The sequence below is a fragment of the Vipera berus genome (genome assembly GCF_964194415.1).
Source record: "Vipera berus genome assembly, chromosome: 1".
In the NCBI taxonomy this organism is placed as follows: Eukaryota; Metazoa; Chordata; class Lepidosauria; order Squamata; family Viperidae; genus Vipera; species Vipera berus.
Window position 1 is genome coordinate 190,240,523 of NC_138202.1, and position 12,935 is coordinate 190,253,457.

Here is a 12,935-nt window from a genome sequence, read left to right on the forward strand (position 1 = left end):
TGAGCTTTTAAAAACTTTATTACTTTATATCATGTCTACTCAGCACTAAGATAAATAAATTTTGTTTACAAACAGAAAACTCCATGATACTTTTAAATAAGTACCAGAAATTAAGTATTACGTGTTACAGTATTTCCTGTAGTGGTTAAGTTACTGTGTTCAAAGAATGGTTGCTTCAGAAAACAATAACTGGAGAGATACACTGTCCATAAATAATAAGTGAGATGCTCCATTTATTCAGTGTACTGCAGAATATAAATATATTCACTAGGTATGCATTATCTGTATATGCCAATCAAAATATTCTAATATTCTTGTGCTTCCTGAATTATTCCTCAACAGCTGTTGAATGGTTCGATTGCAACTGCTCATATCTACTCTCAACAGTCTTATCACTTGGTTAATTATCAGAGAGGCAAAGGGAAAAACCTATTCACATCAAACTGATATTTGGAAAAAAACAAATTTGTATGTTTTTGTTTACAACAGATATATTGAGAGCTGCTGTCTGCATTTGGAAATTTAAGGAACTAAGATCTGTAACTAAGTAATAGGCATCAAGCCATTCTTTTACAATAAACATTCTATTAATAGAAAAGTGAAACCTGCATGTGGTCATTAAAACTACTACACATCAAATGCAGACATACATAAACGTTGGGGAGGGGAGAAGAAAAGCATTTAAGAAAAAAAACAAGGATGAGGGATAGTAACTATATACCGGACTAAATTGGCAACTGAAATTTAACATCTACTTGGGCTTGTTTTGCTAGGGTCACTATTTCAGAAAGTTTCACAACCTGGAAGACAAAACAGAGATAATATTTTCAGGAAAAGTTGAGGTAATACACTTTATCCTACATGCAATACTAGTGAGCCTATATTAGTTGTAAGCCCACTTTTCAATCAAACTCAAGTTATTGCAAACTGAATGGTAGCCATAAAATTCCCCTTTTAGGAGAGTACCTAAACAGATTCAGTAAAGTAGCTCCATCAAAGAGGTTAACTGTTAGGCCAATATGATGACCAGTGGCTTCCCTGGGGTTTTCTGAGATGTATAGGTAGTCATGGGATCTGTATCTAAGTTCAAGTTGTATTTCTTATAATCAGAGATGCCATTTTCAACATCCATCTATTCTTCTTCTCTGCCCAAATATAATTTCTTCATTGCCTTATCCAAACTGATTTTAATCTTCAGATATTGAAAGTTATGATTATGTGGCTGGCTTTCTCATCTACACACACACACACACACACACACACACACCTAAAGATTTTGATGTTCTAATCCAGGGGTGTCAAACTGCCGGCCCACGGGCTGGACGCATCACGCCAAAACTGTGCCCATCCCATTGCCGGCAATGGGGAAAAAGTTCCAATACGTCGCACGACGTCATGTGAGGTCGTGACTTTGACATGTCTGTTCTAATCTGTAACTGGTGACAGGTCATCAGGGCACTGAAACCCAAGAGTGATGCTCCAGCACAGAGAATTAATGTAGTGAGCTTTATACAATTGAGAAGATTAAATAGTAAATATATACAAACTAAGCTTGAATGCATTTATACAAATTCTACAACAGTCTAAATTTCTTAAGTGTATGAAATTTTGTCCCTATAAAGGTAAAGGTTCCCCCGCACATGTGTGCTAGTCGTTTCCGACTCTAGGGGCCGGTGCTCATCTCCGTTTCAAAGCCGAAGAGCCAGTGCTTGTCCGAGGATGTCTTCTGTGGTCATGTGGCCGGCATGACTAGACGCCAAAGGCGCACGGAATGCTGTTACCTTCCCACCGTAGTGGTCCCTATTTTTCTACTTGCATTTTTACGTGCTTTCGAACTGCTAGGTTGGCAGAAGCTGGGACGAGTAACAGGCGCTCACTCTGTTACGCGGCACTCGGGATTCGACCCGCCAAACTGCCGACCTTCTGATGGACAAGCTCAGCGTCCTAACCCACTGAGCCACCACGTCCCTTTTTTGTCCCTATACATTTTTGTCCCTATACATGCCCCTATTAACAATCTATGTAACAACTGTTGAGAGTACCTTGTGGTAAGAACTAGTGGCTAAAAAATATATGGAAACTTTTTCACTTACCATTTTAGCAGCTTCATCCAAGTCATCACAAGCAAGTATTTTCAGACGACTGTCTGTTATTAAAACTTTGGCATCATCAACTCGTGTACCTGCACAATTATATGGTTGTTTCAGGATTACAATATTACTTCTCTCAATTTCAATAATATGTATCATTCATACCACAGAATGTTCTCTCTCTTTTTTTTTGGACCAGCTGCCACACCATTCCTTCCTTCCCACTGATTTTTCCCATGATTTATTATTTATTTATTTATTATTTATTAATTTAATTTGTATACCGCCCTTCTCCCGAAGGACTCAGGGCGGTGAACAGGGCAATACATATTAAAAAACAAGATACAAAAATTAAAAGCGATTAAACAACAATGCCCATCAATAAATTAGTACACATTAAAAAAGTTAAAACAGATTTATAAAACCCAACCCCATCCCATCAGGCCAGGCCAGCTTGTTCAAAAAGGTAGGTTTTGAGATCGCGCCGGAAGGAGCGGAGGTCAGGCGCCATCCGGAGCTCGACCGGAAGATGGTTCCATAAATCCGGCACGCCCACAGAGAACGCCCTCCCCCTGGGGGCCACCAGTCGACATTCTTTGAGCGGTGGCACCCTGAGGAGGCCCTCTCTGTGGGAGCGTACTGGGCGGAGGGAAGTTGACACCGGCCGCAGGTGCTCCCCAAGGTATTCCGGACCCATGCCATGTAGGGCTTTGTAGGTCATTACCAGCACCTTGAATCTCTCCTGGAAGACAACTGGAAGCCAATGCAGCTCGCGGAGCAGAGGTGTAACATGGGAGTGTCGGGAAACTACCAACACAACTCTCGCGGCTGCATTCTGTACCAGTTGGAGCCTCCGAGTGGTCTTCAAGGGTAGCCCCATGTAGAGAGCGTTGCAGTAGTCCAGACGAGAGGTCACGAGCGCATGAGTGACCGTACGTAAGGCATCCCGGTCTAGATAGGGCCGCAACTGGCGCACCAGGCGGACCTGGGCGAAGGCCCCCCTAGTCACAGCTACTATATGGTCTTCTAAAGAAAGCTGTGAATCTAGGAGGACTCCCAAGTTGCGAGCCCTATCTACGGGGGGGTAATAACTCACCCCCCATAGAGAGGGATGGGATATCTTGAATATCCCGAGATGCCGGTACGCACAGCCACTCAGTCTTGTCAGGGTTGAGTCGAAGCCTGTTCCTCCCCATCCAGACCCGAACCGCCTCCAGCAGCGGGACATCACATCGAGGGCATCACTGGGGTGGTTTGGGGTCGAAATGAAAAGCTGGGTATCATCAGCATACTGATGGTACCCAACTCCAAAACCACGAATGATCTCACACAGCAGTTTCATGTAGATGTTGAACAGGAGAGGCGAGAGGACCGACCCCTGATGGACTCCACAAACGAGAGGCCTCGCGGTCGACCTCTGCCCCCCTGCCAACACCGACTGCGAGCGTGACAGGAGATAGGAGAACCACTGAAGGACCGTGCCTCCCACTCCCAATCCCCTGAGACACTGCAGCAGGATACCATGGTCGATGGTATCGAAAGCCGCTGAGAGGTCTAATAGGACTAGGACAGAGGAATATCCCCTGTCCCGAGCCCTCCAGAGATCATTCACCAGCGCGACCAATGCCGTCTCCGTGCTGTACCCGGGCCTGAAACCCGATTGGTACGGGTCTAGATAATCCGCTTCATCCAGAACCAGAGGGAGCTGATGCGCCACCACACTCTCAACAACCTTCGCAAGAAAGCGAAGGTTGGAGACCGGACGAAAGTTATTTAACACAGCTGGGTCCAAGGCAGGCTTCTTGAGGAGAGGTCTCACCACCGCCTCTTTCAAGGTGGCGGGGAAACTACCCTCACTCAAAGAGGCAGATATAACCGCCTGGAACCAGCCTCGTGTCCCCTCCCGGGCTGCATGAACCAGCCAGGAAGGGCACGGGTCCAATAAACATGTGGTGTAGCTCAGCCTCCCCATAATCCTGTCTACTTCCTCCGGAGTTACAGGATCGAACTCCTCCCAGATAACATTGACAAGACCACCCGTGTCCTGATCGTCCGACTCTACCCAGTCGGAGTCCAAACCGGTCCGAATCCGAGCGATTTTGTCCGACAGATGTTGACTAAACTCCTCGGCACGCCCCTGCAAGGGTTCCTCACTCACCTCCTGATTATGGAGGGAGCGGGTCACCCTAAACAGGGCGGCCGGGCGATTATCTGCGGACGCGATAAGGGTAGCGAAGTAATTAGACCTTGCCACCCTCATCGCAGCGAGATAAGACCTAATATGGGTTCTTAGTCGCAATCGGTTGGATTCAGATCGGCTGGACCTGCAAGGCTCTAGGAGTTGACTATAATATCAAGCCTCTGTCAAGAATGCTTTTCTGAATTAAACAGCTTTATTATCATTCCAGCCTGACTTTTAGGTACAGACCAATAATCAACAGCTTGACTGAGCACAAAGCTTGTACCTGCCTATAAGCAGAAACAGGCTCAAGCATGAAGAGTGGAACATTCCCAACAGAATTTTCAACTGTTCTCAGTTCAATACTAGAACTAAGTGTGCCCATCCAACCCAGGGACATACATTAAAGTTATCTGAGAAATACTGCTCGTAAGCATAACCAGATCTCACTTGATAACTGCTCTTTTCAAAGCAAGGATATTGGGGGTGTGTGGATGACACAGTGTAATACTGCATGTAATAAAGAGCTAAGGCAATTGCTCCAGATACATATTGCTTTTTAACTTATGAATGTTATTATTTCAATATATTTAAGATTTTTGGGTTTGTTTTTTTACTGTCAATGGATGGATGAAAAAAGCAAAGAGGTCACTCAACAGTTTTTAATTCAACCATATTTGGAATGCTTACCTTGTAACCGTACAACAATAGGTATTTTTAGATCCAAATCTTTTACTGCCATAATTATGCCTTGGGCAATCACATCACACCGCATAATGCCACCAAAAATATTTACTAGAATAGCCTGAACCTATGTAAATAAGTAATACATATCATCATAAGCTGAAGCACTATTAAAAGTAGATATTCTTTAAGCTTTTCCAATTTACATGAAAACAATTTGTTTTAATCAATTTTTGGAACATGAACTAAATTACTCTCGGTATAATATTCACACATCTATCTTTCACACTGGTAGGAATGGGTTGATTTCTATATAATGGAGCAAGACTTAAAAGATTCAACTTGCTGCTTTTTAAAAATTGTTATTTATTTGGATTTCTCCTCCTTAAAGCAAGATGACTATCCAGACTTAGGAAAATTGGGGAGGAGGTAATTGATGTCTTTTATTCTAACAGAGAGTAAATGTTACAATTATACATGAAAGTCTCTTTTTAAAAGCCTCCAGGGATGAAGCACCCACAACTTCTCAAGGCAAGCTGTTCCACTGGTTGATTGTTCTCACTGTTACAGTTAAAGGTTACGGGATCAAGAGTTTTAGTAGTATATAGTACATGATATGGAAGTATTGGCATCTATTTAGGTTTAGAAAAAGCAGATAGTAAAGGCTACAACAAATTAATGAAAGCTAAGCAGAACTAGCTTTAGTCAGTTATTGAATGGGAAGCTGCCAGGGAGCCAGATGTATACATTTTGCCTTTATATTTTGCCATTATACATAAATTTATAGATAAAAGAAATTTATCTGCATTTAGCTAAAGGCCTTGGCAAAACAAGGACATAAAAGAATTTCAAAACTGGCTTCCTCACAGAGAGGATATCATGCACAAGTGAAAATAGTGAATGTCTTACAAATATTCAAATTAAACTTTTAACAATTAATAAACAGCAATACGATTTTTTTGTGCAAGACTGTAAGCCTGTGCGCACTTTTTAGTAGACAGCATACTGAAAGCTTTTTGAGACTTGTTTCTGAATATGAGAATATAGTATGTGAGATTGTGTTATCTATAAATATTCAATAGATACTCTGACAGAAAAAGCTCCTTATTTACGATACACTAGCATTTGGGTCCTTCAGCTCAGAAAGAGGGTTTTTTTTAGAAAACAATGAAATAAATCAAAGATTCTATTCATACCTTTTTATCTGAAGTTATAAGTTTAAAGGCCTCAGTTACTTGTTGCACTGTAGCACCACCTCCAACATCAAGAAAATTTGCTGGAGTGCCTCCATGAAGTTTAATTATATCCATTGTAGCCATTGCCAGACCAGCTCCGTTCACTTGAGTGAACGTGGGGTGGGTAGAAAGACAAAGGGTGAGGACAAAAAAGAATCACAACTATCCAAAGCACTCTTGTTTTGAGCTTCCAATATTGGATGAGCAAAACATACCCAGGCATCCAATGTTTCCGTCTAATCCTATGTAATTGAGATCTGCTTTTGCTGCATCCCTGTCTCTCTGATCTTCCTGGGTCCAGTCCTGCAGGTCGAAGATTTTCTGCTGACGATAAGCCGAATTGCTATCAAAATTTATCTTTGCGTCCATACACATCACTTGGAAGACAAACAAATTTTGTTTAGATCCCTTAGCACTAAAACTTAAAACTTCTCCTAGAAAAATATGTTCTGGAAGTTAGGTGGTGATGTCACACTACCATTTTCCCTTCACTTAAATGCAGTTCTGCAAAATGACAGAAAACTACATTCTTTGTGATCTAATGAGTCAGTGTAACAACATGTCTGCCTTCCGCACTGCGAGTACCTGTTCTCCTGAGTTTTTGTGCTTGTTTTTAACCTTTTTTTTTAAAAAAAAAAACCGGGCAAGATTGTGGCAAGATTCCTGCCACCCTCCTCCTTTTCTATCCCTTAATACTCTGAGACCCAAGTAGGCTAACTTCTAAATGATTGAATTCAAAGAATCAGGGAATTAGAAGGGCATCAACTCAGTAAATTCTTCTACTAGAACAACACTAGGAGATAGCCATCAATGCTTGAATTCAAATGTATGTAGATCTAGAATCCGACCCTTTCGGAGGCAGTCTGTTTCATCAACAAATAGCCTGTATCATCACGGTATTTTCCTAAGGTTTAGTCCAGTGATAAGAGTGGGGAACCAGGGCACCTCTAGAGGACATTAAACTCATGACCATTTTAATAAACATGGAATAAGGCGAGGGATCATTGCAGGTCAGCAACCTTTGGTGTTCAGATGCTTACTAATTATAAGAAGTTTATCTAAATCCTTTTGGAGTGATTGACTAAACCCACTGGCTCTAGTCCCACAACACCCTTCTTAACCTGCAGTGCTTACAACTGAACACAGAATTCCAGGTGAGCTCTGACCAAAGTAGAATAAAGTGATAAAGTGACTATTATCCCTTGTGGACACTATGTTTCTTGCAGTTTAGCTGTTGTATAATGCTTATAACAAAACTGATCTGTATTTAGCTTTGGTCTACAACTCTAGAATCTTTTTGCATTTTATGCATCCACCATCCTTATTGTGCTGCATTTTCTATGTTTCTTTATCCAAAACTCATATAAAGTTAGTAAACACTATGTTGCATCTCATTTGTCACTTCTTCCAAATAGATCAGACTCACTGAGGAGCATTCAGTGCAAATACAGTCCATCAAACAATTACCACAAATAAATATCTCCATAAAATTGTTCTCTATATTTTACTAATTTGTTAAAAAGAATATTAACAACTTTGCCAAAATCAAAATATATTGTACCATAGGACTCCTATGATGTACAAAGAAAAGGAGGCAGCATTAATTTGATATGATTTGCTTTTAAGGATTCTATGCTTTTTAAAGATTCCATGCTTGTGATGAACACTTTTTAAAAATGTGGAATAGTTTGCTGAAGAAACCATAGATTGAGCCCTGTATAATGCTAAGCCGTGTCTTATACTTAACCGCAGCTGCAGTAAACTGGTCTCAACACATTCTAGAATACTAATGATATGCAGCATTTTATAAGAGTAACATTGTGAAAATTGAGTAGCAATTTTGGACATACCAGGATATCCCAAGTAAGCTTTATTGTTCATAATTTCCTTTTTAGTGAAACTGGAACTTAAATACCGAAACTTAAGACTTTTAAATGTTACCATATCAAAGAAGTCCATGAGAAAGTACTTTACCAATCCCTGTTGAATCTTCAATCATTGGATTTATTTCTACCATAGTGGCATCAAATTTAATGAAGAGGTTATATATCTTAATCATATTTTCAGCTGCTTCATCTACCAAATTAGCAGGAAATCCCATTTTCTGGGCTAGCTAAAAAAGAAAAAAGGGGAAGAAAGTAAGGAACCAACTACTGCATTATTTTATATTACAAATAAATATGCATAGCATACATCTGGGACACTCAACAATAAGTGTTATCTGCAGTGAGGGGCCCTCTGCTCTTCCCACAGATGAGCCATATTGCAAAAATTCCTGTTACATTTCAAAAATTTTGGAAAAACCCTGATGAAAGCAATACATTCACACATAAAACATGAAGCCTTTCCTTCCGTGAATTTATGCTGTGATCCTCAGTGAACATCCAGTCATTCCTCTTGGGGGGGGGAAGAGAACTCCTTGTGAATTATGACAGTGATGCAACTTCTAATTAATATAGACAACATTAAGGTAGATGGACCGAAGACCTGATTCTTATTGAAAGATGATGGCACTAAAAACATTTCATATATTCTTGAAATTCCCATACTGCATTTCTGTCAAAGAACAGGATGTTATGCAACAAAACCCACATGCAAAAGAAAATAGGCCATACATTGTTTCAACATAGTCTATTTAAGGACAAATTACAATAATCTATACTGCAGCTTCCTTCCCATGTTAGAACATTTCCGTGGGCATCCATCCAATACATTTTTATCAGTTCAACAGGTTGCACCACTTATGTTATACATGTGATGCCATTGAGCAAAAAGGGACATTTCATTACCTTGATGGCTTGTTCTTTTTTGATGCCTTCTACAATGTCAACTGGTTCCTTTGCAATTGCATCAGGATTCTCAGCAGCCACATCTTCAATATTGACACCTCCCTGAGAACTACCAATGAGAACAGGCCCCTGAAAAGAGGAAATGTTTTAGCAAATTAGTACTATATTAGGTAAAGGTAAAGGTTCCCCCGCACATGTGTGCTAGTCGTTTCCGACTCTAGGGGCCGGTGCTCATCTCCGTTTCAAAGCCGAAGAGCCAGCGCTTGTCCGAGGACGTCTCCGTGGTCATGTGGCCGGCATGACTAGACGCCAAAGGCGCACAGAACGCTGTTACCTTCCCACCGTAGTGGTCCCTATTTTTCTACTTGCATTTTTACGTGCTTTCGAACTGCTAGGTTGGCAGAAGATGGGACGAGTAACAGGCGCTCACTCTGTTACGCGGCACTCAGGATTCGACCCGCCAAACTGCCGACCTTCTGATCGACAAGCTCAGCGTCCTAACCCACTGAGCCACCGCATCCCTAGTACTATATTAATACTGTTTAAAACCAGAAACCGCATTCATACTCTATTTAGCCTCTGGTTAGAACAAAGGCTTTTTAATAGGCTTCCAGAAAATAGAGCTATATATTAATGGTAACTATTAAGGGTAAATGCTTGTGACTGAGTGGAAGACAAATCAATGTAAGTTTATTAACATGTGATAGCCACATAATTTTAAATTCTGAAAACTATCCCAGCCTTCTTTGTTCTTACATCAAAAACTCTGCAGTAGAAATTCTGTGGAAAAAAATGCAACTTTTATGGATTTTTTATATAAGCAGACTGTCAAAGACAATAACAGTCTGATATCAACTTGTAGCACAGTACATACAGGCAAAAATTCCGAGCAGCTTTAATACTTTTCATTTTAAACAAAACTGTTTTGATCCAGAGGACAAATACTTTCTACCCACATACTTCCAAATATCTAAAGGTAAAGGTAAAGGTTCCCCCGCACATGTGTGCTAGTCGTTTCCGACTCTAGGGGCCGGTGCTCATCTCCGTTTCAAAGCCAAAGAGCCAGTGCTTGTCCGAGGACGTCTCCATGGTCATGTGGCCGGCATGACTAGACTCCAAAGGTGCATGGAATGCTGTTACCTTCCCACCGTAGTGATCCCTATTTTTCTACTTGCATTTTTACGTGCTTTCGAACTGCTAGGTTGGCAGAAGCTGGGACTAGTAACAGGCGTTCACTCTGTTATGCGGCACTCGGGATTCGACCCGCCAAACTGCTGACCTTCTGATCGACAGGCTCAGCGTCCTAACCCACTGAGCCACCGCGTCCCTTCCAAATATCTAGCCAGCCCTCAAATTCTTTGTAAGCCAGGACCCAAAAGTGGCAAGCAAGATATCATTTTTATATTATTACATTTAATTCTATAAGATAAAAATATATTAAAGAAAATGGGAAATTATATGATTGATTATGGAATAATATTTTTATGTAGCAAAATATTTTCACAGAGTAACTGAGGAGGAGGTGTCTGTACTCGGTAGATACACTTGCCTGAAATGACCGTTCCATGGTTATGGCAAAATAGTACTCTCTCCTGGGATATCTGCGTTCACAAATAAATACTTGATTGCATATCCTGCCCTTTTCTCCTGTTTGTTTGGTATACAACTTTTTTCCAATCATTTTTGAAGATACCTCTTTTGCTTCTTCTGGACTAAAAAAAGAAATCAAGTGTTAAAGATAGAGGAAAATAAAAATACTGTATTTTTGGAAACCACATTCTAGATGTAAACTTTAATCACTAGATTCAGAGAATCTCTTAAAACCAGTAAGTGGAAAGTTTTGCTCAGGTTCTCTCTGTAAACAATCCCACAGACATTATCTGGGCACTTGATTCCAACTGAGAACTATGTACATAGGTCATATCCAGCATTGCTCTTCTTACAGTCAATTTTTCAAATAACCAACATGATTAGAATTCTGATATTGAAATAATTCAAGCAAATGTCTAAATGTAGTAGATTTGTAAGATCTAAAATAGCAGTCATCTACTGGTTTAACTTACGAAAAAACTATTTTCACTCCTCCTTTAAGGCCACCTTCAAATGTTCCTTTTCCCCTGCCACCTGCCAAAACCTGTGCCTTTACAACCAGATCCTTTGTACCTAGAATAAAAAGGGATAAGGCAAGAATTATCTTAATTTAAATATTAAAAATCACGTTATCTTTTAATCTATAGCAATTGTGCATCTAGCTTTGAAAATCAGTGATAAAATAATGCAGACAGAAACTCTCCTCTACATAGTGAAGAAAAAAAATGAAATCAACTTTTTATTATTATAAAATATCCTTGATGTCAAGCCAAAAAAATACACCGTTCAAGAAAGATTCCAATAAGATTATGAACTTGTTTCTCAAGATGTAGCTTTGCTGTTTGTTTTTTTAACTAAAACAGGTCAGAAGTGCACTAGGACAGCTGTCAGTGAAAGGAGATTAATATCACAAATGCTTCTGTAAGCAGTCAGCTGAGACCAAACATTTCAGTTCTAGATAAGCTCAATGCAGCAGCTTGAGGTCATAGGATGTTTGAGCATTAAAAATCAAGAATATTTTAGCACTTTTGGAAGAAAAACAGTGTTAACAAAAATTTTGGTGACTTTCCTTTTGACATCATTTCCAATTAAAAAGTAATTAGGGTTCACATTTGTCTCAGTATGCTTAATCATGAAATGTAGCAAAATAAAATCCCTAAACCTGAATGAATCAAACTAAACTTTTATTCACTCTCTTTCAAACCAACTCACCACTTCACAAGATTGATGCTGTGGGGAAAACAGCAGAAGAAGTATTGGGTATGCCTTGAGTTATATATACAAAGGTGGGATAAAAATTTAATAATTAACAGCCACCACCAACACTTGAACTGTAAAGAAGCTAAATCATAAAGGTTATTATGAAGAAACAGCTGCTATCATAAAGCTGCACTACTTTTTAATGGAGTTTTTTAATTGGGTGTTAATTTTTAATTTTAATTAATATTTTTAATTTTAGGTGATTTAATAATTTTAATTAGGTGATTAGATAATAAATTAGGTGTTAGATAATACAGGATAAAATATAAAAAATTAGTAGCATTTACCTGTTAATACCAATTAATTCCAGCCTGAAGAACTATTGAAATTTACAACATCTTCCCAACATCTACTATAATAGCTAAGCATTTGTTTCCAGTGTAATAGTTCATATGGATAGACACTGGAGTGGGGGCTAAAATAAACACATATGTTTAAAATGCCCGAAATCTCATTTGAAGAATGAAAACAGGTTACTGCATCAACCTATAAATTTTACTGTACATATTCCCTTTGGTCATTTACCTATTTTTTTTGCAATGTTGTAAGCTTCCTCTGGTGTCTGTGCAACCAATCCATATGGAACAGAAATGCCAGCATCTTTCAGTAATTCCATACTCAAGTATTCGTGTAGTGATAAGTTCCTTCGTTGTTGAACTTGAAATACACGTCTATTAAATAAAACTGGATTTCCACCTAGGACCTGTGGAAATTAGAACACAGCTTTCACAACTGGACAAAATTTTTAATTAATCCTTTAGCATTATTCTTTTAACTAAGCAGCCTGGCCTTTGCAGAAGTATAGTGTATAACTACCAACTGGACCAAAAACCTCTGGTTCATAGAAATTCATAGGCTGAGATGGAAGCTCTGTTTCCCCAAATATAACATTTCCGATACTGAAGCCCCGTATAAACAATCTATGATTACAAACTATCATGTGATTAAATGTTTTTGGACTTTGATCTTTTGGCATTTGAAATTTGAAGATTTTTTTTCTGTTCCAGTTTTCACAATGCCTTTTACCATTTCCTATAGTTCTATATTTTCTTTATACATAAATTGTGTATATTGAATCTACTGGATGAAATGGACTGCAGATACGTAT

At 39.4% G+C, this 12,935-nt stretch overlaps 1 protein-coding gene across 1 annotated transcript in view; it reads right to left on the reverse strand.

Annotated features, from left to right (window-relative positions):
- SUCLA2 (succinate-CoA ligase ADP-forming subunit beta) overlaps window positions 1–12,935 on the reverse strand; it is a 29,866-nt gene continuing 16,931 nt past the window's right edge. The window contains exons 2-11 of the mRNA XM_081312662.1: window positions 12,353–12,530; window positions 11,041–11,140; window positions 10,527–10,689; window positions 8,978–9,106; window positions 8,163–8,301; window positions 6,404–6,565; window positions 6,150–6,292; window positions 4,960–5,080; window positions 2,094–2,182; window positions 1–800 (exon numbers count right to left, since the gene is read on the reverse strand). Of these exons, the coding sequence (XP_081168788.1) occupies window positions 726–800; window positions 2,094–2,182; window positions 4,960–5,080; window positions 6,150–6,292; window positions 6,404–6,565; window positions 8,163–8,301; window positions 8,978–9,106; window positions 10,527–10,689; window positions 11,041–11,140; window positions 12,353–12,530 (1,299 nt within the window). The 3' untranslated portion in view covers window positions 1–725. The remainder of the gene's footprint in view (window positions 801–2,093; window positions 2,183–4,959; window positions 5,081–6,149; window positions 6,293–6,403; window positions 6,566–8,162; window positions 8,302–8,977; window positions 9,107–10,526; window positions 10,690–11,040; window positions 11,141–12,352; window positions 12,531–12,935) is intronic.